At 43.0% G+C, this 25,372-nt stretch overlaps 1 protein-coding gene across 11 annotated transcripts in view; it reads left to right on the top strand.

Annotated features, from left to right (window-relative positions):
• Window positions 1–25,372, top strand: part of atp8b4 (ATPase phospholipid transporting 8B4) — a 291,004-nt gene that overhangs the window by 249,666 nt on the left and 15,966 nt on the right. For all 11 annotated transcript variants that reach the window (XM_041175215.1, XM_041175219.1, XM_041175217.1 and 8 more), the window contains 8 exons: window positions 179–343; window positions 740–851; window positions 9,190–9,295; window positions 14,273–14,414; window positions 17,733–17,916; window positions 18,598–18,821; window positions 19,692–19,775; window positions 21,704–21,949. In XM_041175215.1, coding sequence (XP_041031149.1) covers window positions 179–343; window positions 740–851; window positions 9,190–9,295; window positions 14,273–14,414; window positions 17,733–17,916; window positions 18,598–18,821; window positions 19,692–19,775; window positions 21,704–21,949 — 1,263 coding nt within the window. The remainder of the gene's footprint in view (window positions 1–178; window positions 344–739; window positions 852–9,189; window positions 9,296–14,272; window positions 14,415–17,732; window positions 17,917–18,597; window positions 18,822–19,691; window positions 19,776–21,703; window positions 21,950–25,372) is intronic.

Raw genomic sequence — 25,372 nt, 5'->3', positions numbered from 1 at the left:
GCCCTTCCTTCCTTTCCCCTCCCTGGAATTCCAAGATGATAATTGTCCCTATTGTTACTTTCAGATTGCTCCATTTACAATCAGCTGTTCCTGAAAGTACAATGCATTGTATTTTTCTGGTATTCTTTCTGCTCTGAAGAGAATGCTGAACTAATTCTGAATTTGATCATTTGCACAGGAATTTGCAGGGGAAGGACTGCGAACATTAGTGCTTGCGTATAAAGATCTGGATGAAGCTTACTTTGCTAAGTGGCAAAAGATGCACCATCATGCCAGCACAGCTCTTGAGAACCGGGATGAACAGCTTTCTGACTTGTATGAAGAGATTGAACAGGACATGATGGTAAGACCATGAAAAGATTAATTGGTCACATCCCAATGAATTATGGCACTTGATTTATATATGAAGATTGTGACTGATGAAATTTAAGACATTAATACAGAAGTTACTATTCTCATACCGCAATCTGATCAGCACATTAGCTGCCAATGACCAATGCAGCATTTTACAATGCAGATAGCATGAAGATACTTCAGAATTAATTACTTAGTGTTTACTTTTTCATTCATTTATTTTGGAAAATAACAATGTATAGCTCAGAATATCAAGTCTGTATCTAGATTTTTAAATCTAGACTATGAAGTCTGCAAAATACTAATCAGTATTTTGTCTGTAAAAGTTTAACATAAAAATATTAATTTGTAACTCTTCATTAATTGCATACATAACTCTGTTTAGTTACTAGGAGCCACTGCGGTGGAAGACAAATTACAAGAAGGGGTTTCTGACACAATTGCCAACCTAATCCTGGCCAATATTAAGGTTTGGGTACTTACTGGAGATAAGCAAGGTAAATGGTGGCCTCATCATTTTATGAAAGAGTATTTTAATTTTTGCTTTTTATGCAGATAAACCTATTGCATTTAATCCATCTTTATTCTCCAAGGTAATTGCAGAATACAAGAACTTAAAGCCACTGTGTACATCAGAAATGGATGGTGTAAAATGGAGCGATTGGTTAAGCAGACCTTTTTCCACTAATGTTTGATTTTTCAAAGCCATTGAAACATCTTTTGCTGATTCACTGGTTCTCGATTAATATTTGGAGGAGTTTTTTTTAATGATGCTTTAGTTATTTACAAATGCACAATTTCACTTGAGAACATTCACATTAGAAGCATCAACTAATTTGTGGAAAGATACTCAGTAGTCTTTGAAATGACATGCAACGCACTTGAGGTATATATACAATACACTGGATATCAGCTTTACAAAAACACTAGATATTTTGAAGTTTTGATATAAATGACAAGATTTACCAATCCAGGCAGGTCAATTAATCCCCTGCAATGTCTTCACTTCTTCCCCACCCCCCAACACCATTACCTTTGGAGACCCTGAGAATCTATCCTTAACGATTTCCCGCTTCTCGTCTGCATGCTGCACCTCAGCAATAACATCTGCAAACGTGGCATCGATTTCCATGTGCCTGCTGACAATACCCAGTTCTACCTCACGACCGCCTCTCAACCCCTCAGCTACCTCTGTCCTGTCAATCTGCTTTTCCAACATAAACCTTGAATGAGCCTTGATTTCCTTCTACTAAATTTTGAGAAGACAGAGGCCATTGACCTTGTTCTTATGTTAAAGGTCCTGTATGAATGCAAGTTGTTGTTGTTGTACCTTACTGGACAAAGCCATTGTCATACAAAACCTAAACATAGAAATAGCATATTAAAACAAATCATAATTAAAACAGAAATTTCTGGAAAGGTGCTGGAGATCTGCCAGGACTTGAGAAGAGAAACAGCAGCTTAATATTTTAGTTGTAAACCCTTTGTCAGAAACTGGAAGATAAATCATTTGATAAGACTAAACATGCATGGTCTGTCACTGAGGGATGGGTGGAGTGGATACAGAAAAGAGATAAACAAGTAGAAGAGGAGCTGGTAATGCTGACGCCTGCACCAAAGAGACACTTTTGTGTTTTATGGCCAACAGCCAGGTATTTGAAGGCTAGAAAGAAGTGGAAATTGCTGGGTGATGTACAAAAGTCTTCCCAGCGAGGCAACAAAAAGCCATAAATATCAAAAGAGCAGGGAACATGGAAGGTGGGAGTGAGAGAAATCTACAAGAAACTAGGAGAGAGCTAAGGCCTGAAATTCCTGATCCACCTTCAAGCGAGAAATGTGCAGGATCAAGGTGATATTGGCCAGAATTTTGCCCTTGATGGGCAGGTGGGCCCCACCGGCTCGGTGGTGAGTGGGCAGCCGATCGCCGCCGCTGAAATGGGCCCCACTGCCATTTTAAGTGGGCGGGCCAATTAAGGCCCACCCAACGGGAAGTGCTATGCACTTCCTGTGCGGGGTGGGTGGGGGAGGGGTTCCCCAGCTGCCAGAATGTGCTCTTTCACACACACATACGTGCAAAAGAGCACCCATCTCCCTGAGACTAAGTGCTGCCTCAGGGAGATCGCTGACAGTGTTTGAAACTTTAACAATAGAAAAATAAAAAAATGATTATCATGTCCCCCTCATGTGACAATGTCACACGAGATGGGACATGTTAATAAATATCACAAAAACTTTATGAAACTTTTTAAAAACAGACATGAAACGTCATCCCGCCAGTGGATGAGTTTCATGTTTTTTCAGAAGCCCCCTGGGGCTCCTGGCCTGCCCGCCAGTCTTAGGGTTGGACGGGCAGGGCCTTTAATTGGTTTAACTACCCTGTCTATGGCCTCAATTGGCCATTGACAGGTCGGCGGATGGACAGCTGATCACGCTGTCCGCCTGCCTTCCTGAATATTTAAATGGGGCGGGGTGACATCGGGGGTTCCTCCCAACATCATCCCGCATCATTTTTGTGTTGGCGAGCGGGCCCCGCCCCCAGCTCGCTGACAGAAAAATTCTGCCCATTGTGTTCTTGAAATTTCCCTGAGCTTGGTTGGAATTGTCAACGTTCTAACAGGTGAACTGCAAGGTAGTCAGGAGCTCTGCATGGAGGTTCAGCAAGGTGCTCCATCAATTTACATTTGGTCACCTCACAGTAGAGAAATTTGAGTGGATATGGCGTGGTAAATCAGAGAAGACACACATGGTTCATGTGGAAAGATGTGGCATGGGGAGAGATAAATGATCAGATGTTGTATTTCCTATGGTTGCTAGAAGTCAGGGTAATGGAAGGATCCACATGGAGGTTTACCCAACTGATTCCTGGGATGGCGGGACTGACATATGAGGAGAGATTGAGTCGATTAGGATTATATTCGCTGGAGTTCAGAAGAATGAGGGGGGAATCTCATAGAAATCTATAAAATTCTAACAGGACTAGACGTGATAGATGCAGGAAGGATATTCCCGATGGTGGGGGAGTCCAGAGCCAAGGGTCACAGTCTGAGGATACTGGGTAGACCATTTAGGACTGAGATGAGGAGAAATTTCTTCACCCAGAGAGTCTTGAGCCTGTGGAATTCATTACTACAGAAAACATTGTATGTTTTCAAGAAGGAGTTAGATATAGCTCTTGGAGTGAAAGAGATCAAAGGATATGGGGAGAAAGCGGGAGCAGGCTATTGAGTTGGATGACCAGCCATGATCATAATGAATGGCAGAGCAGGCTTGATGGACTGAATGGCCTACTCCTGTTCCTAATTTCCATGAAAAGCTCCTCTAGAAAGGAGGAAGTGGGAACAGCATAATGAAAACATTGAAAACGAAAGGGAGCCTCAGTCCAGGAGGGTAAGTCTGAGTTAGCTACGTGTTGATATTGTAAGTAAATTGACTGCAAAGCTGACAGCTGATATGAGTGGTGTGGAGGTTGATAACATTACAAAAAACAGCAGCAGGAACATGGGTAACCCAAAGCAGGACAAATACACAATTACATCAGAGTAGCTATTCAGCCTGTACTGCCCTGAAAAAATAGTAATATGTAAGAAAAATCAGATCCCCAGATAAATCAATGTTTGGCTGGGAAATGTACAGTTCACCTAAATGGACTCCAGTATATTTTATACTTCACAGATATTGAGCTGTTTTGTTCTTTCAACATCTCTAAGGTGACAAACTGATTTTTTGTTGCAATTTATGCTTTCTGTTGAAACCCATTTTTGGAAAGCGTTTCTTTATCTCTATCCTTCATTATGATTTATGGACCTATCTTGCACTCTTGTTTATTCCCTTCAACTTTAGTAGTGTCCTCCCAATGGGCCTCAAATTTAGATCTTGGCTTATGAAACAATAAGTCACTCAAATAAATTGGTATAATAGGATTTTTGTGCCACTGCAATGTATATGAGGTTTGGAAATCCCAGAGTACAGGGTTCAATTCCATGCTGCTCCCATCTTTGTTGCTTCCACAGAGACTACAGCAAGTGGTTTAGAGCTGGAGTAGGTTAGTCGGTGTGGCAGTGTAACATATTGCTGCATAATTGACTGTACCATGTGACTTCATTATTTGCATTGATGTGCTATTTATCCACACCAGAATGAACCCTGACTCTTGTTGAAGAATGATGTTATGGTATATCAGTTATAACCTTTGCTGACCTCCTTACACTGCCAGTGCACAGCGGGTGCTGTGACATCTGCCGTAGGCCCAGTTGCATGTGCCTTACATCGTTGTCTATGTGGGTAGTAGTGTCGGTGATGTGTGAGGAAACTCAGTATGTGTGGCTTGAATTGAATCACATTGAGTGATGTCACCCTGAGGACTGGGAGCTTGAAGTTTTAATGGGGCCATGAACTTGATGTAATCTTCCAATATGAACAATTGTTGAAGCACAAATGTAATCTCGTAGTGAGGGTGTAACGTGTAACACAGTATTACCTTATGTAGATGGTTTATGTGTGAAATAAATTGGATTTATGACCATGGTACAGCATATTGAAGTGTGACAGCTTTCTTAATATGTGTTAACCAAACTGGAAGATTGGACTGTCACAGCATGCACTTCTCAGGGTAGTACATGGCTTTTGTGACCTAGAGGCTAGACACATTAGATTTATCACATGTTACATACAGAAGCAATACCCTTTCCCCTGACAATTGATGTATTGATTGTCCCTCAGGAAAATTACACTATTGTTGATTATTTAATTCCAGAAAAAGCTATGTACAGTTAGATTCAGAATAAGACCTTCAAACATTATAAAACATATTTAACCTTTCCATGACCTCTTAGAAACACATCTGTTCTTTAAGCTTTCTTTGTCCTTGAGCCATTGTACGTTTCAAAGAACGTTTTCTTGTTTCCTTTTTTCCAGCTAAAAGGCATCCAACAAAATATAATATTTTAATAATGCTGCTCATTTGCTCTTTGTGTGGCTTATTGATTACTGAGGAAGGAAAAAATCATTGATAAAATGAAATTATTGAGACAGGAGCTCCAGTGATTGGGCTGACATTGAAATAGGGTTCACCTTCAATGGGAAGCTTCAGTTAGTTAACGGTGAGGCCTATTAGATCAAACACTCTGAAAACAGCATTCATTAATCGGGAAAAGAAAAAGGACAACTCTCTCCACAGCCAAGACAAAGTAAGACTTTCTTGCCTGTCGAAGAAGTGTATTTGGAAGCAGTTAATAAAACATAAAAGCAAGTAAAACATGAGCTCTCCAACTTTTTCTGAGGTAACTTGGAAAGGAAATGATGTTTTATTACATAGTCATTGTTCTGCAAATATACCCGGAATGCACAGTAAGAGATAAACCTAGGTAAACTTGGGAAAACGAGCAAGTCATGACGGAACAGTTATACATCAAAATACACTCATAACATATTCTAAATGGTTACTACCGCTGCTTTGCTCTGATTTGTTCTTATTCCCAAACTATCATTGTTCATGTGTGCATTAGCAAGTTCTGAAAGGATTGTTTTATTATTGTTGGAGGCAGTTTTTAAATGAAAGTCCTATTTAAGCAGCCAATTTTAAGTGGAACATTTTTGTAACACTATATGTGTTACATGAATATTTGATTTAAAAGAAAAAATGCAAATAAATTTAATCCTAAATTATATATATAATTATTTAATCCTAAATTATATATATTTTTGGGAGTTCTTCATAAAAATTAACCCAGTAAACAGATGGAAAGATGTATATTTGCTATCTCTATGTTAGATGTAGAGATAGATTGTTTATTGATCTGTAATTGTAGGGAAAACAATTTTTTTTCCAGGAGTTAATTTTTTTTAAAGTAGCACTCTAAGGAGGCATCTTGGAAACAATTTTCCCCAAGCTTTTCCGGTTGAGATGTTATTCGCTTCCCTTAACAACCCTCACATCACAACTCGTCATGAGCAATGCCGTAGGGAGGTGGGCTAGTCCAGGCAGGTCTAGCTGAAAGCCCGCAGCTCACCATGGTGACTGTTAAGCCAGGAATCATGTCTGCTGTAGTTTGCAGCATCAGCTGGACTGCCAAGTGAGGGAAAATGTCTCTTCAGGCCAACTCCAATACTCGTGTCAGTGGCCCCAGCAAACTCTAATATCTGCCTGTCCATGTTGGGGAGGGGTGAGGGGGGCTGGTGGGGGTAACGTTGTTGAGGCCTCCCCTTCCCTCTTCCGAACCCAATTATGTTTCTCTTGGCTTTCTGTGTTGTGGAACTAATTGTCCTTTTTTGTTAATATTTATTGTTAAGATAATTGCTAATACTTATTGGGACTTTCTCTCCGGGTTCAGGCCAATATCATTGTGACAACGTTATAACCTCACTCGCTTTGCTCAGATAAAAATGGCCACTTTTAAGTAAAGCTCAAGTCAGAAAATTAGTGCTAAGATTTTTGTCTTCCGTCATTATAACATTGAAATTTTTGTGCCCGTAACATTGAGCAGTTTGATCCCCTGCACCTTACTGTCTTAAGCCTTACTGATAGCATCACCAGGAGGCTGGACTCTGTGACTGGTTGATAGCAGCAGCAGCACTATGTGGGACTCAACACGGTAAGAGTGGGGCAAAGCTGGAGAGCACACATGGAGCACTGGAAGAAGTTCTGATTACTCAATTAAACTTGCAATTAAGTATTACAAAAAACCCAAAGGGTCAAATTGACAGACTGCTAATAACAAGAGCCATTGAGTCAGGTAAAATTCTTTGAGAGGTGGAATGTGAATAAGCTGCACCACCCAACACCCTCTCCTGTTGATCACTGACTTTTCCATGTGATTTTTACCCATTATAGACCTATTTGCCTGACTTCTCTGAGTAGCATGTGCATTGTTTAGAGAATGTGTTGGTCAAGTATAAAGTTATTTGTATACACTCACTCACTTTTCCAGAACAGCATCATCCAATTCAGGGTCATGGGGAGTTAGAGCCTATCGCAACAGGCAATGGGGCACTAGACAGGGTACACCCAGGATGGGACACCAGTCCATCACAGGACACACTCACACTGGGGGAAAATTTACCATAGTCAATCTACCTAACCAGCAGGTCTTTGGGTGGTGGGAGGAAACCAGACCACCAACTGTTAACCCACGCAGATATGGGGAGAACATGCAAACTCCACACAGACAGACACCTGAGGTCAGGATCAAACCCAGGTCCCTGGAGCTATGAGGCAGCAAGCTAACCATTACGTCACCATGCTGCCCATTTGTATACACTTTCAAACACAATTAGGTAGAACGTTTTTTTTTAAAAATAAGCGTCTTCATATTTGGATTCAATTTGTCAAAATGTGTTGTTAATAAATATCCTGTAGGATAATTGTCTATCCATTCTGGTGTATTTTCTGCCATTAATTGTTATCTTTGGTCTGGTAGAGACTTCATCATAAGGGTTACCTATTTCCTCTGTGGGAGAGTGGGGCACATTGTGCAGGATATCTCATAATCTAGAATCATTATTTGTGGAAAATGTACAGGTGAAGAAGCACTCTCATGGTTTAAGTCAAAGCTGATAATGCAACTCAGTTCTGGAGAAATGGACAATTGATTCACTTTGGATACTATTAAATGATTACTGAAGATTAGCTTGTCACTTAATAATTAACTGGCTATTCATCAATTATTATGACATTAAGTGGTCATTTGTTTAACTGCTGTTTGTGGGATTATAGGCTGTTTTGTTTGCCTGCATAACATTGACTGCACTTCAAAAGTAATTTGTATGGAGTACTTTAAGACATTTTGCATACGTGATGAAATGATATATCAATGCAAATCCTTTGCTGGAAACATAATTAATTTAGGTTTCTGCAGTTCTGGGCTCCACATCATCGGAAGGATGTTGAAGTAATAGAAGGCATACTGTACCGATTCACTGGAATGCTGCCTGATATAAGAAAATACAAACAGCAGGAGAGGGTTGCAAGGCTGTGGAATGCACTACCAAAGTTAATGATTGAAGCAGGCATGTCAACATGGGTTGGATATATGGCTGATGTTAAGGAATTAAAAGGATAGGGGAAGAAGGGGAGCATGAAAATAGGATGAATGTTCCTGTGGAGAATAAACACCTATATGGAGAGGTTGGTTACAGGGGCCTGTTTTGCTGTTGCATTTTCTATGTAATGTATGTTCCAAAGGCACTGCCCTGCACACTCTCCCTCACCCTATAGTTTTGCTGTGTTAATGTCAAAAATCATCACAGTCTGCTCCAATTTATTCCTTCTCAGGACACTAAAACTTTGGAACAACTTGCCTCCTTCCATCTTTGCTTCTTCTAAATCCATTCTTCCATTCCCCAATTTACCATCTCCTTTTCACGCCTTTCCTTAAAAACTCATACTTGGGACAAAAGCAAGGCTGTTGTTGTAAGATGTTGGGCGTACTTTAGTAGGTCTCATTAAGGTATTCATAGTCTTAGGTAGTTCAACATTAAGCATCTGTTACTACTACAAACTATATACATTGGTACAGTAAAGGTCCATGGCTATCTCCATGCTTGCTTCTAGACACAGCTCTATCCAACTCTGCACTGACCCCTCGGTACAAGTCATGTGTTCTCCTACTTCGCTGTTGGGCGGTGCTACACTCAGTCCCACGTTAACTCACTATGTGCTGGACCCTTATACTACACTTGTTATTGCTCATCCCTGGTCTTCTGGACCTTGGTGGTGTCTTGGACTATGGGGTCTAGCTTTTTCAATGGCAAGCCTTTGGAAGGTTGTTGAAAATAAACCAACAGGATTGATCTCTGACTGTCTGACTCTTCACATTTCAAATTCCTCTTTCCTCACAGAGACAGCAATGAATATTGGTTACTCGTGCAACATCTTAACAGATGACATGAATGAGATATTCATAGTGTCTGGCTACACAGTTCTCGAAGTGCGTGAACAACTCCGGTAAACAACCCATAAACATTTCTGCATATCGTAAAACATTCCTACTTTTTAAAAAGTGAAAGTATATTCCATAGAATGGTTGTCACATTTCAAGATTTCTTTTTACTACTTTTTCACAAAAATGAGTATTTTTTAAATATTTCTTCTACGCCAACAGTATTCCTTAGTTTAAAACTGTTTTAGCTAGACAAAAAAATCTGCTAAATGGAAATTGTTTCCTTCAGAGTCTGAACAAGCAATTTATTAGATAAAAACAAAAAAACTGCAGATGCTGGAAATCCAAAACAAAAACAGAATTACCTGGAAAAACTCAGCAAGTCTGGCAGCATCGGCGGAGAAGAAAAGAGTTGACGTTTCGAGTCCTCATGACCCTTCAACAGAACTCAGTTCTGTTGAAGGGTCATGAGGACTCGAAACGTCAACTCTTCTTCTCCGCCGAAGCTGCCAAACCTGTTGAGTTTTTCCAAGTAATTTATTAGCTTGGCTGGGTAATCAGCACACCTTAGACCCATTGTGTTGGAAAACACTTTGGTCTCCAAGGCAGTGCGAGTCAATCCCATAAATTGTAAAATGCTCAGACTGATGCTATTGAATCTGAAAGAATGTTCACAGCAGAATTTGTAACAATGGGATAATCTATGGAATTTTACACCCTAAGCGGATGCCAAATCGGTAGCCTGGTTTGCACTTGCAGACAACAGATTTTTCCCATCCTGTTGGTGGATTCTTTCTTTTTTGACTGATCCTGGACCAGAAGTGGGTGCTGGACTCTAGTAGTTTACCACACAGAACAAGACCGTGTGGCCCAGCTTGTCTGTGTCCTCTTTTAAAACTAATCCCACTGTCCCACTGTGCAATTTCCTCCAATTCAAATGTTCAACAACTCTGCATGATGACAGTTTTCTTAATATCTCTTCCCACTCACTCAATTATAACTTTAAGTTATACACTCATCACAGATTCCCACACCATAGTAATCTTCCTTATTCAGTTATACAAACCCTATAAATCATTTTTCTAGCTCACCCCCTTACTTTTTCTTCTCCTCTTTCCTCCCCCCCCCCTCCAGCTCCCCCCTTCCACCTCCCCCCCCTCACCTCCCACCTTCGCCAACACCTCCCATCCACCTACCCCTGTTTCCAGCTCCACCCCTCTCCAGCTCCCCCTTCTCGAACCACCCCTCTCCAGGCCCTCCCCCTCCAACTGCCCCCCTCTCCAGTTCCCCCCCACGCAGCTCCCCCCTCGCCCACACCCCCCTCTCCAACCCCCCCTCTCCAACATCCCCCCTCTCCAACGCCCCCCCCAACACCCCCCTCTCCAACAGCCCCCCTCGCCCACACCCCCCCAACACCCCCCTCTCCAACATCCCCCCTCGCCCACACCCCCCCAACCCCCCCCTCTCCAACACCCCCCCTCTCCAACACCCCCTCTCTCCAACACCCCCCCAACAACCCCCCTCTCCAACAACCCCCCCTCTCCAAAAACCCCCCTCTCCAAAAACCCCCCTCTCCAACAACCCCCCTCTCCAACAACCCCCCCTCTCCAAAAACCCCCCTCTCCAAAAACCCCCCTCTCCAACAACCCCCCCTCTCCAACAACACCCCCTCTCCAACAACACCCCTCTCCAACAACACCCCCTCTCCAAAAACCCCCCTCTCCAACAACCCCCCCTCTCCAAAAACCCCCCTCTCCAACAACCCCCCTCTCCAACAACCCCCCCTCTCCAAAAACCCCCCTCTCCAACAACCCCCCTCTCCAACAACCCCCCCTCTCCAACAACACCCCCTCTCCAAAAACCCCCCTCTCCAACAACACCCCTCTCCAACAACCCCCCCTCTCCAACAACCCCCCCTCTCCAACAACCCCCCTCTCCAACAACCCCCCCTCTCCAACAACCCCCCTCTCCAACAACACCCCCTCTCCAAAAACCCCCCTCTCCAACAACCCCCCCTCTCCAAAAACCCCCCTCTCCAACAACACCCCTCTACAACAACCCCCCCTCTCCAATACCCCCCCAACCCCCCCAACATCCCCCCTCTCCAACACCCGCCCCCTCCAACAACCCCTCTCTCCAACACCCTCCCCAACAACCCCCCTCTCCAACAACCCCCCCTCTGCAACACCACCCCTCTCCAACATCCCCCCAACAACACCCCTCTCCAACACCCTCCCAACAACACCCCTCTCCAACATCCCCCCTCTCCAACATCCCCCCTCTCCAACACCCCCTCTCTCCAACACCCCCTCTCTCCAACACCCCCCCTCTCCAACATCCCCCCTCTCCAACACCCCCTCTCTCCAACACCCCCCCTCTCCAACAACCCCCCTCTCCAACAACCCCCCCTCTCCAAAAACCCCCCTCTCCAAAAACCCCCCCTCTCCAAAAACCCCCCTCTCCAACACCCCCTCTCTCCAACACCCCCCCAACAACCCCCCTCTCCAACAACCCCCCCTCTCCAAAAACCCCCCTCTCCAACAACCCCCCCTCTCCAATACCCCCCCAACCCCCCCAACATCCCCCCTCTCCAACACCCGCCCCCTCCAACAACCCCCCTCTCCAACAACCCCCCCTCTGCAACACCACCCCTCTCCAACATCCCCCCTCTCCAACACCCCCTCTCTCCAACACCCCCCCAACAACCCCCCTCTCCAACAACCCCCCCTCTCCAAAAACCCCCCCTCTCCAAAAACCCCCCTCTCCAACAACCCCCCCTCTCCAAAAACCCCCCTCTCCAACAACCCCCCTCTCCAACAACCCCCCCCTCCAACAACCCCCCCTCTCCAAAAACCCCCCTCTCCAACAACACCCCTCTACAACAACACCCCCTCTCCAATACCCCCCCAACCCCCCCAACATCCCCCCTCTCCAACACCCGCCCCCTCCAACAACCCCTCTCTCCAACACCCCCCCAACAACCCCCCTCTCCAACAACCCCCCCTCTGCAACACCACCCCTCTCCAACATCCCCCCTCTCCAACACCCCCTCTCTCCAACACCCCCCCAACAACCCCCCTCTCCAACAACCCCCCCTCTCCAAAAACCCCCCTCTCCAAAAACCCCCCTCTCCAACAACCCCCCCTCTCCAAAAACCCCCCTCTCCAACAACACCCCCTCTCCAACAACCCCCCTCTCCAACAACACCCCTCTCCAACAACACCCCTCTACAACAACCCCCCCTCTCCAATACCCCCCCAACCCCCCCAACATCCCCCCTCTCCAACACCCGCCCCTTCCAACATTCCCCCCTCTCCAACACCCTCCCCAACACCCCCCCTCTCCAATACCCGCCCCCTCCAACAACCCCTCTCTCCAACATCCCCCCTCTCCAACACCCCCCCACTCCAGTTCCCCCTTCTCCAGCTCTCCCATTCTCCACATCCCCCCTTCTCCACCTCCACCGTCTCTATCTCTCCCCTCTCTCCCTCCCCTTCCCCATTTCACACACACCTCCCCCCTCTCCATCTCTTCCCCCCCATTCTCCATCTCTTCACCTCCCACAGTCTCTATCTCTTATCCCCCCCAGTCTGTCTTTCCCCCCCATTCTCCATCTCTTCCTCCCCATTATCCACATCCCCTCCACCTTTCCCCTCTCCACCTCCTCCTCCCCATTCTACCCCCTCCCTCTTTCCACCTCCTCCATCTCCCACTCGCATTCTACATCTCTCCCCCATTCTCCACCTCCCCCTCCACCTTCCTCCTCTCCACTTCCTCCCCTTTCGCCACCCCCATGCTCTCCCTCTCCTTCTCCCCCTCCTCCCCTCTCCTCCCCATGCCTGGCCTCTGCCTCCTCCCCCTCTCCTGCTCCTCTTCCCCTCTCCTCCTCTTCCCTGTCTCCTCCTCCTCCTCCCCTCTCTTCCTAGGACCCTCCTCCTCCTCCTCCTCCTCCCCCTCTCCTCCTTCCCCCTCCTCCCCTTTCCTCCTCATGCCTGTTCTTTGCCTGCTCCCCCTCCTTCCCCTCCTCCCCCCCTCCTTCCCCTCCTCCCCCCCTCCTTCCCCTCCTCCCCCCCTCCTTCCCCTCCTCCCCCCCTCCTTCCCCTCCTCCCCCTCTCCTGCTCCTCTTCCCCTCTCCTCCTCTTCCCTCTCCTCCTCCTCCTCCCCTCTCTTCCTAGGACCCTCCTCCCCCTCTCCTTCCCCCTCCTCCTCCTCCCCCCTCTCCTCCTTCTCCCTCCTTCTCCTCCCCCCTCTCCTCCTTCCCCCTCCTCCTCCTCCCCATCACCTGTCATGGAGAAAATGTATAGCTCTCTGGCTTATGGGTAGTGTAGGTAGACATTCACCTGAATTTTACTTGAAAATTTAAAAATGACAGGTCACTTTTTCCTTCAAGTAAATTCTGTTGGAAAGGGAAAAAAATTGCATTCACCAATAAAATGCAAAGGTGTGGAAATTTCCCTCAAGTGCTTTCTGATGGTTTATTTGGAATTCCCATTATGCTCAATTATTCCGATAGAAGTAGTGCTAGATTACAGAATCAAAATATTGCAGAAGTTGACAAAAAGGAATAGACACCCACAGTTTGCTATTAGCCAATGGCACTGTTGGAGGGGGAAAAAATGTGCTGAAATCACAGACCCCGAGACCAACTCAGAGGTTACGGAGGTTCACTGACCTTTATGGATGGGTCACTGTCTTTAAGCATACTTAAAAGAAGCATATGGGCTTGAGAGATAAAATTCTAGACATGTCAGTGGTAGCAGTTGATTGACCCAGAACAAAAGCATCCATATGATAATTGTCTCTCATTGAAGTTATGCAGGGTTCTTGTTTTTACTATTTTTGTGAGGTGAGAAGAATGGCAAGCCCTTTCTCTTGAGGGAAAGAATCAACCCCTAAAACAATTTCTGCCTTGTTTAAATGTACTGGAGCTTAGAATTTCCAATTAATGTTATTTTAACAACATTAATCAGAATATCTAGGTCAGTGTATACTTAAGGGTTTATATAAAATTGCAAAGTTCTTAAATGTGTTTTGTATTCCAGGAAAGCAACAGAGCAAATGATGGGGACACCTATTTGCAATGGGTATGGTGTCTCTGTAAAGAACGGGAGTTTGAAGCTAGAATCAGTCATTGAAGAGACTGTTATGGGAGACTATGCACTGGTTATTAATGGACACAGTTTAGTAAGTGTGAATACTGAACATGGTTATGAGAGTTTTTGTGTGACTCCCTTTACAGCTTAGCAGGTTATCCATTGAGTAACTAAGCCATGGAGACCATCTCATCTGGACTAACATCAGGCATCTGAGAGTTGGCCTTAAGCCTTGGATTAAGGAGGAAAAAATTGGTCAGGTTTCCCACTCGGTTGCTATTCAGTGATCCCCTGCTAAAAATGCTGGTGTGTGGGTTTGATTGAGACCATTCTAGCTGTAATTAACCGCTTTCGCGATTTAATAGCTGATGCTCACTGGCAAGGCAGACACATGAAAAATCAGGTATTTAGCCAAGGCACAGGAGGCTAACCAACATCTGAGGATCCTGTACCCCTGTAAGATATCGGGGGGGATTTTATAACCCCTCTCATGGCATGTTTGTAGGCAGCGGGTGGCATGTAAACACTCCGCCATCTTCCAGCTTCCGCCAAATTTAAGTCTGGGGCAGGAAGGCCTATGGTTGAACTAGGAGCAGGAGTAGGCCACTTGGCCCTTTCAGCCTGCTCTGCCATTCAATAAGGTCATGACTGATCTGACTGTAACTTCCTGCCTACCCCCGGTAACCTTTCACCCACTAGTTTATCAAGAATCTATCTACCTGTGCCTTGAAAACATTCAAAGGCTCTGCTTCCACTGCTTTTTGAGGAAGGGAGTTCCAAAGGCTCATTACCCTGTGAGAGAAAAAAAATTATATTTCCATGTCCCATTTAATGACCACTTAAGGGACTCAGTCCACCATTGCTGGTATTAACCCAGTGGCATGCACAACAAGTAAACCGGTGCAGGCTGCTTGTGGTCTCTGGGTTAAGGGGGGTGTGGTTGGCAGGGGGGGGCGCTGCCTCATTCAAAGACACTACAACCCCATGAAACCTCTCCCGCCATGGCTTACCTCTGGCCTGAGTCGCTCCTCGATCTTGGACATCCAGCAGCTTGTCGTTCCAGCAGCAGCCATTGCCTCCCTGATGACACTGATGAGCAAAAGAGCAGAGGCCAGCAACTCCACATCCCCACCCCTCCCAAACCACCACCCCCCCACCCCACCCCACCCCACCCCAACCCAACCCGGCCCCAACAAACCGGGGCTTTGATCCCAAGGATTAAGACCCACCGGTGGCCACCTAAGTGCCTGAGAGGCACTTAATGCCGGTGGGCCTTCCCAGATGAAGCAACATGGGTCTCAGTAAGTGAGACCCCTGACATCTCCATAAAATCCCCCCAGCACACCATCTATGGACACCTTCAGGAGAAGAGGCAGGGAGACAAGTAGTGTTCAGAAAAAAAACTAATGCACAGAACAAAAGAAAATTGAAAATACACTTTGGTCTACAATATTGTCAATATGCACCAAGATGATTCTATTTTAATTTGAATTGTACTGTAAATCAAATTAGCTGTAAGTTTAATTTCAATGACCTCTATGACCACTGCATATTTTAAGGGAAATATGTAAAACAATATTGTGTACAAAATTTTAATTGCTTTCTGTGAAAGTGGGAAATTGTTTCATTGATGATTTATTACTCCAAGACAAATTGAGCTTTGAAAGAATATCAAAATTCTGAATATATATATATGTATAATAAATAAGTACTGAACATAACTTAATCTTTATTGAAAGTTCTATTTTCTAAAAATAAGAGCTGTATTTGATCTGGGTGCAATTTGTTTTGGTCTGTCCCCCTCCCACCCCAACAATTTATGGTTGTGGTGCAATGACCAGTACTATCTCACTAAATTGCTCTCAGCTCAATTTCCTCCCACATTATTGACCCCTTGCCTCTCTCGATCTTGTCATGATGGTAATTCATGTAAGCATGTCAGCAGCTAACCCCGTAACTTATCTAATTTATTTTTGTTCACATATCAGCCTGGACTATTCACAGATTATTCATCTGCCAAAGTTGAACCTGTCCTCCCTTAATGTCCATATGTGTGCACTTGCTGCAGCCATTGCTAGATATCAGTTACTGAAAGGAACCCTGATTGTTTGCCCTCTCCTTTGATTAGGAGGGCTGAGAACAGGGATTGAAGCTTCAATTTTTTTCTAATCAGCTTGACTCAGTACCACAGAGTACAGTGTATTTCCCCACAGAGTTCAATGACAAGTTGCTAATTTCTGGCTGACGTCTTGTGCTGAATAAACAAATATAGTTCTTATAATGTGCAAATTAAGAATTTCCCGTATAGCTCAGTTGGCTAAGTCAATGAATAGTTGATATCAACCAGGATAATGATTGGCAAGAAAAAAATGGCCAAGATTCCTGTTCCCAATCATCATTCAGCAAACCTTACTTGGATATTTTGTGTGGTTGTCTGGTGAGGACGGGATGGAGTTCAACTGTGATAATCCCCCCCCCCAATATGGTTGAATAAACTGTTGATCTTAGAATAGGCACTTAAGCAAAGTACTGCCCATATCTGTTTGGCACTTCCATTGGCACTTCTTGAACTGGTAATCTTTGTGATTGTAGTTGATGGTTCAATGAATTATGATTTGTTTAATCTATCCAGCCAAACTGGGACTTGAGTTCTAGTCCACAGACATGGGATTAAAGTCTCCAATGTCTGCTGACAACAAATGTTTCATGTGAGATGATTTTGGGAATTAGGAATTCCATGGACATTGGCCTGGACAATGAAACTGTCCCTAATTTGACTCATTGGCAGTCTCACTGAGAGACCACAGGATGGCTGACGTGGGCAATGGAAGAAGTGTCAGAAGTGGGCAGTAGGGTCTGGTCCTCGATGTTTGGGGATGAGAGACATTGGGCAGAATAGAGGGAGTTCAACCCTGCAATCTGGCTGTCAGATGCCTAGCCTGCAAAGTGCTTGATGCTGGCATTGGAAAAGTTTCATTCTCGATCATTAACACCCGTCGGGTAAGAAAGCACAAAACAACCACTAGATAGCAAAATAAATTACATTGACTTTCAGTAACAATGCTACATGCAAAACCTTTCTAAGCAGAAATTTTACAAAAATTTCTCTCCAGGTTTACCTGTGTTTGTTAACTTTAAAAGTTTGAAGGCGGTGGAATTCATGATTGAATGACTTGTATATGGTCCCTGGATGGAATGTGTTTTTCATAATACATGTTGAGTGTTCTTATGTAAACCATAGAAACATACAACAAAGGAGGCCATCCAGCCTACTGTACCCTCTGCCTGCTCCTTTAAACCAAATTCCTCCAGATATAGGGAACTTCCTAATTTTGTGTTCATGGAGAATTATTTGTTTCTGGTTAAATATTTAATGGCCTGTATTTATTTCTTGCTTTCTGTCATACAGGCCCATGCGCTAGAAGCAGACATGCAACGTGAGTTCCTGGACTTGGCTAGCATGTGCAAAACTGTTATTTGCTGTAGAGTCACACCATTACAGAAAGCCCAAGTGGTCGAGCTTGTCAAAACTCTCAAGAAAGCCGTCACGCTGGCTATAGGCGATGGAGCTAATGATGTCAGCATGATTAAAAGTAAGAAAAGTCTCCAGCCAAATCTGGATGCAAATCTAAAATCTAAATCAACATCTAGTGGTACATCAGAAATACCAAGAATTATTCTGTATAGATTTTCATGGCTGTCTCAAAGTTACCTCCCCCAGTCAAAGAAATAAGGCTGGAGCCCAAAGTAAAACATAAGAAGAAGAAGTTAGCTTATATTTTGCTGTGTATTGCATGAAATTATTAAAAGGACAGTGTCACTAGATAATAGTGTCTCCAATGAGATTTTTAATTGTATGTGGCAATTAAACCAAAGAATGAGGAGGATCAAGTCTTTGTGCTAGTCAATCTAATAATTTTCCTACTTTCAACCATGGGAAAAATATAAATTTGACCAAGGGATTCTGTTAAAATTAAAGATAAAATTGTGCCTTCAGTAAAATGTAAGTGAGTAGTTATTTAGCATACTTTATGGGTAACTTAATGTGGCTTCTTTTCAATGGCATAGTTGAAAATATATTATAATGTAAAGTGCTGATATAAATGTAACAATGACTGAGCAACATGTTTAATAAGTTAGCTTGTCAATGTTGTATGAGAGATATTGTTTATCTTAATGACCCTCAGTTTTGGAACAAAACAAAATTATATTTTTATAATTTAAATCTACTAGTTAATTCTTTAATGCACTGACTTTGGTTGCTTTACCCACAGGTGCACATATAGGAGTTGGGATCAGTGGTCAGGAAGGCATGCAAGCTGTTCTAGCTAGTGACTATTCATTTGGACAATTCCGATACCTTCAGCGACTTTTGTTAGTCCATGGGAGATGGTCCTACCTGAGGATGTGCAAATTCCTCTATTACTTTTTCTACAAGAACTTTGCATTCACTCTTGTGCACTTCTGGTTTGGTTTCTTCTGTGGATTCTCTGCACAGGTTAGTTTATCTGAAGAAGTGACCATTTGTTCTAAACAGATCTGAGTCGATACATCAACACCCAAATGCGGTGCAGGGACTGAATCAATTGCTGAGGCAGAGTTCAGGGTTTTCAGGTGACATGGTTAATTTTAGATGAGTTCCAAATTGTATGAAGTTAATAATGCAAATTTTAACTTCACAATCCACATAGATTTCTTGTGGAATCTTATAAATTTTACAGTGAGTCAATAATTTTGTGTCACATCATAATATACATGAAATTAATGTATCATTGTGTGGGCATTTTGCACTTTGCAATAGAGCAAATATGTTAAGCGATGCATTTGCATCTAAATGAAAATCTGTTAATGTGATTAATATTCTAAGTTTTATTGTAATACCAAAGCCAGATGGAATTTGCTTTAAGCCCTGATGTGTTCAAATGGAAATTAAGTGCTGTAAAATCTTAGAAAGAAATCTAATGGAAAATGAAAGTTAATGTAGGAATATTTCAATTTGCTTGTGAAAATACATTACAATTTTTGAGATTTATATGAATATGAGACTATAGAAATTAACCAATTGTAAAATCTCTCTGGGAATGAAAACCCAGTTGAAATTTAGTATCGCTGAATATTCTGATGATATTTGCTTGTTTATAGCATGCAAGTTGGAATGCTATCTATCAAGAAGTGTAACCAACTTGTAATAAGTATCAATGTTTTTTTTAATATCCTCTTTCTAGTTTTGCATGTTTCCTGTTTAACAAGCTCTTCAAACTGTAAAACAGCTACATTTATTTTGAAGACTATAAAATTGAAAATATGCATCTGTTGGCATGATAGTTGATAGTTTTAGATGATTTATCACAGCCCTTTGTTTTTGCAGACCGTTTATGATCAGTGGTTTATTACCCTGTACAACATAGTTTACACTTCTCTTCCTGTTCTGGCCATGGGTATATTTGATCAGGTAAAGTAACCTTTGAATTCATTTAATCTGTTAAGAATGGGTGTTTTGTTTATTTTTATTGCTGTTCATGGGACTTTGCTAATAATAGGAATCCATGTGTATATAGATTCCAACAAACTCTCCTAGTACATCATACCCAGAAATTCAGTACGGCTTTTTAAATATTCCATCTCTATTGCAATTATGTGCATCATTGTTCAATAAGATGAAAGATTCCTGCAACCACTACCAATTCAGCTGCAGCGTGGCCGAAATATGTCTCAAAATACCCTCTGCTCTGTCCTAAACCTTAGATGAGCATCGGTTATTTCTGGTGTGGTATCTTCCAGAACAGTTGTGTTTTGAATGAGCCTGACAATTTAGTGCTGATTTCAGAACAGTTTTATACATTATTCAGCCCAATTAAGAACTGGACGAGACTGTCAAAATTCAGTTAATTTAGCACTCTTAGAAAAAACAACAGGGGAAGATTTCCTCTGTTCAGTTAATGTAAAGAAATGGTAAACATATTTACAATGTTGCTACAACATGGACCATACCAGGCCTAGAACAATCAGTATTAGTAGCAGTCAGGATAGAATTTGTAATGTTCCTTTCTAGCGGTGTATTGAATGTTTTTGTTTGTTTTGTACTGTTTACTTTGCGATTTTTGTGGTAAACATGTCAAAAAGTAGCAAGCTAAAGCTCAGTGTCTAGACTTACATGTGAAGTGCAGTTACTTGTGCAAGGTACTAAACTGTGGCTGGAGCCATAGGACACATTCCTCAGTACAAGCCAGTAACTCCAAAGGACGGGGAGGGGGGGGGGGGGTGGTGGAATTGTTCGGAGGTCCTTTAATGTAAAAAAGATCCTTCGGATTGCAGGAATGAGGAGCCCTTGATCCTAAGTTTTTGAAGCCACACTGATCAGATGAAAAGGGACAAAAAAAAAAGAGTTGACAGATGTTGTGCCAGCACATCACCAACCCACTTTATAGTGAGAAGTATTTGAGCCTGGAGTGTGTAATACAGTATTTTTTCTTCTACTTTGTAATTGGAAAAACAATCAATTAGTCTTGTGGGAAAGATCCAAGTACATCGCATTCCTTGTAAACAAAAAAAGGAGACATCCCATCTAAGCTTGATCTTCTCCTTGTCCAACACTCACAAATCTGAATTTTCTAATTCAAGTTGAATATCCCTTTTTTGTAAATCCGAAAATTAAACACATCCAAAAAATGCACTTTTTTTTTAAACCCCATCAACCTTTAGTGCAGGAAGTCCCTGTTGTAACCAACACTAACCTTGCTGACTGCACCTGACCTTTAGCGCAGGAAGTCTAGTTGTTTGTCTGCACTGTTTACCTTGCGATTTTTGTGGTGAACATGTCAAAAAGAAACTTATTACAGGTACCCTCTATTTATTATTCAGTGATACAGCTTACTTTTCTAGCTATTTTATTTACTTTAGACTATAGCTAGCCTATGCTTAGGCTATTGTAATATAAGTAGACCTAGTCCTATATGCGGTATCCGAAAACCAAAATTATCTGAAATCCGAAGTGTGATCAGCCCCGAGGATTTTGGATAACAGATATTCACCCTGTAGGAGCCATGGTTACCAGCCAAGACAGGGACCGCTGGTCGATCATTGTTTTCCCTCCCTGAATCAATTGTAGCCTCTACATTTGCCACTCCAGCTGAGATATTCTAATACAACAAAGCTGGTCAGGGTTCCAACCAAGGTGCTGGTCCATCTCTGTCTAACCCTGAGAAATATATTTACCTAATGATCAATTGGGGCAGAGATAAGTGTTAAGGCCTATCTGTTGAGTAGAAGAGTAACACGTTACTCAGTTCAGAATGTTTCTCATTATTGTGATGCAGTATACCTTTATGGAAGACTCACTGTTGAGATTATTTTGTTTCTAATTTCATATTTTTTCCTCAGGATGTCAATGAACAGAAAAGCTTGGAATACACGAGACTGTATGAACCTGGACAACTTAATCTGTTGTTCAATAAAAGGGAGTTCTTCATCTGTATAATCCAAGGCGTCTACACCTCTATTGTCCTTTTCTTTGTTCCATATGGTGCGTTTTGTGACACTACAAGAGATGATGGGACACATCTTTCTGATTATCAGTCATTTGCTGTTACTGTGGCAACATCTTTGGTGATTGTGGTCAGTGTGCAAGTAAGTTCTTAATTGAAAAAATGTGCAGAGTACAACTTTCTTCACCTTGACACTAGTACGGGTATTTTTCTGATAGAATTATCACAAATACACAGGAATTATATTTGCCACATCCTTTTTATAAAATTGTTGACAACAATAATGTGCATCCATCCAGGGTATTTTATAAACTAGAAAAAGCCCTTCCATGGGGTCATGGGAAAAGCAGATGCTAAGCTGAAGAAGGAGTATTTAGGAGGGATGATCAAAGACTTGGCTGGAAAGGTAGGTCTTGTGCAGCATCTTGAGGGAAAGGGGATAAAGGTGGAGAGGCAAAGGGGTTTGTGCAGGGAATTCCAAGGAACAGAACCCAGGCAACTCGAAACTTGATGACCAATGGTGTGATGGATGGACAGGAGATGCTAAAGAGGACATGAACAGCTCAGGTAATGACATCTTCAAATTGGGGGGCTGGATTGTATGCCCCCCCCCCACCGACTGGGCATGTTTTAAGTGGGGGGACGGCACGTAACATATGTTGGGTGGCTAGCCCACTGTCTTCCTGCCCACCCCTGACCTCATCCCAACAATATGGGGGGGGAGTAACACTAGACCACCTGCCCTTAGGCCTATTGAGAGCCTTAAGTGGCCAATTATTGCCCAATTAAAGCCCTTAACCTGCCTTCACTGCCATAATAAACTGGGCAATGGCAGCTGGGCAAGAGAGGGAAGGCCTTTTTTTTACAACTTTTGGTGAAAAGACGGGAAGGAGGAGGGCATACTAATTTGGGGGGGCAGCCCCTCATTTGTGCCTTTCCACCTGGCCTCCCCACCCTAAAGTCTCTGGGCCCCGACCTGGACTTAGCTCCATCTTCGATCTCCCATCAGCCTCCTTGCTGTCCCAGCAGCGCCCACTACTGGAGTTCTGGATTGGCCGGAAGCTCTCGAGGGCGGGACCTCTTCCCACTGAGGGTCAGATGTCCAACCCTCAGCTTGTTTAAGCTGCCTGGAGAAGTTTGGAACCAACTCTGTACCACCACCACCAACCAACTACCACCACCCCCCCCCAACCCACCCCAACCCCTGCCCTCGTAAAATCCAGCCCCTAGAGTCAGTGTCAGGTATTGTATTTGAGGGGCAGTGGGTATTATTATGTGCACGTTAGTCATTCTAGCATTGTCATTCTTCAGCGCCAAGAGTCCCAGCTTCCTCTCTGTGCTGCTTAGCATTTGAGGAAATCACATAGCCTAAAAGATGAAGTCCCACATTCAGACACAGAGTTGGTGAAAGCTATTCCCAGTTACCACCAACTAGAAAATAGTGTCCCAGGAAAGGAATAGTTATGTCATTGTTGCCATTTACAAAAATAGTTTTACTTCAACTAAAGTCTGAAGGCTCCATAGGCATCTCCTTCATGAACAATAAAATTGTAGTTCAATTAATTCTTAATAAGTGTATGCCTGAATCTAATTCTCAGAAGGTATCCAGTCTTTAGGTTTTCAAATTAATATAACGTTGAGGCAATTGACTTTCCAAAAATGGAAAAAACTTATTCAAGTAATTCTGCATAAATGCATGCGGAACCCAAGCATTTAGTTCCCTCCCTAAATTCCTGATGTGTAGGAGTGCTGTAAGGTCTGGATCAAATTAATATTGCCTATCAAATTTCCTATATGTTTAGTATGTGCTACCGATTGCTAAGGAGTCAAAGTCATTACGACACAAAAGGAAGCCATTCAGCCCCTCGAGAACAGGCTGGTTCTCTAAAAAGCAATCCAGTCGGAGTGCACAGGTATAGTCACCAGAATGTTCCAAGCGGAACAACACCAACTACAAGGACATCATGTCATCCATTTACTGAGTGCACATTTGATTGTCAACAGACAATGGGGTAGAACAATACTCAATTTTTCCATTGGACCTAAAGGGTGAATAAACCTTTCGGAGAAACATAATTCACTGACCAAATTAAATAGACCACATTACCATTCAGGTTGTGCTGCATTGTATGTAGTTTCTTAAATATCCAGATACCCAGTCAGAAGCAAATTATGGTAGTGGCAGTGATAGTAGGAAAATATATTTCAAAAAGAATTTACAATCTACAAATTTACAATCATTTATAAATTATGTAATGTACTTTTTTTTCAATCAGAAGTGTGGATGTGTATTGTGAAGTTACAGACATACACATTTAAATCCTGCAGAGGGAAAAAAGCAGTGAACTGTTTTGGTAAAATATCTTGTGAGGGTATAATCCAATAGGGCCATAGGTCCTCAAAAGAATCTTAACATATTAGCATTCAGGTAGTTTGGATACTGTATTATGAAAGTTAGCCAATAATTAGTCATAATTGCACCTTAAAACATGAATTGAGAATCTAGGCTGATGGAATGAAAACCAGGCTGTCGTCATCAGGTAGCAAGGGTCCTGGCTGAAGTCAATTTGGACAGTTTTCTGCATTAAAAAATCATTAAGATTAATTTGTATGTTAATCCACTGAGGGAGATACTGAGATATGGAATGTTTTGTCCAAATTTGTCAGCCAGTATCAGCGTTAAGCAGAACAAGGTCGGTTATAGTGTCAGCCAGTCAAAAGTACAAACTTGCATTTTAGTGGGATTACTTGACTACAGGTGTGTTAAAGGTAGATAAATTACACAGTCAAATCAGATCAGTAATCTATAACCTGTAGAAGTGATTAAATAAATGCAGTAAAAACCTGTGCAAATGGAGACCCAAAAAATGGACACTTATTGACAGCAGTTTAGATTATTCTAGATACAAGCTGAACTTTGAATCCATGGACACTTGCAAATTATAAACTTCAATGGACGAAGTCAGTTTGCAACTGAAAGCGCAGGTCACACAGGTAAGTGTGTGGTGGCAACAGGTGAAAATGATGCTTTTTATACAGTGAAGATTACCCAGCATACATAGTGGCAAAAACCAGTCTATTCCTTGAAACCAGTCTATTCCTTGGATTGAATGCTTACAGAGCTGTATCCCAGGGATAAACAGATTTCTCTGCCACAATTGATGCTGGGTATTGAACTCCTCATTCCACAAAAGTCAAGGAGTGAACCAGAATGACACTCAAAATCAGGCATGGGTGTCTGGGTTGCTGCCTGTAAGTTTACATGGCAATTATATATGGCATTAAGTTTCACGTAGCATGGACCAAGCATGATGGGAGAAGAAACGTTCTTAAACGGAGGGTTCACTGCATGTGGCTACTGAGTTAGAAATGAATACGAAAGGAAAGGGGATAAATATCTAAAAAGGATGAATAAAAAGAATCTGGGGTTATGGGAGGGAGTCCCAGTCCTGGGGCTTCAATATCTCCTCCTGTGCTGTAATTTCTCACTCCTACCCCCCTGCATCTGCTCACAGGCAGCCTCCTAGTTCATGAAACTTCTTGCACAACAGCGCAAGCTGCCATA

Source organism: Carcharodon carcharias, chromosome 26 (genome assembly GCF_017639515.1).
Source record: "Carcharodon carcharias isolate sCarCar2 chromosome 26, sCarCar2.pri, whole genome shotgun sequence".
NCBI classification, from domain to species: domain Eukaryota; kingdom Metazoa; phylum Chordata; class Chondrichthyes; order Lamniformes; family Lamnidae; genus Carcharodon; species Carcharodon carcharias.
This window is presented reverse-complemented; position numbering and strand designations above follow the sequence as displayed.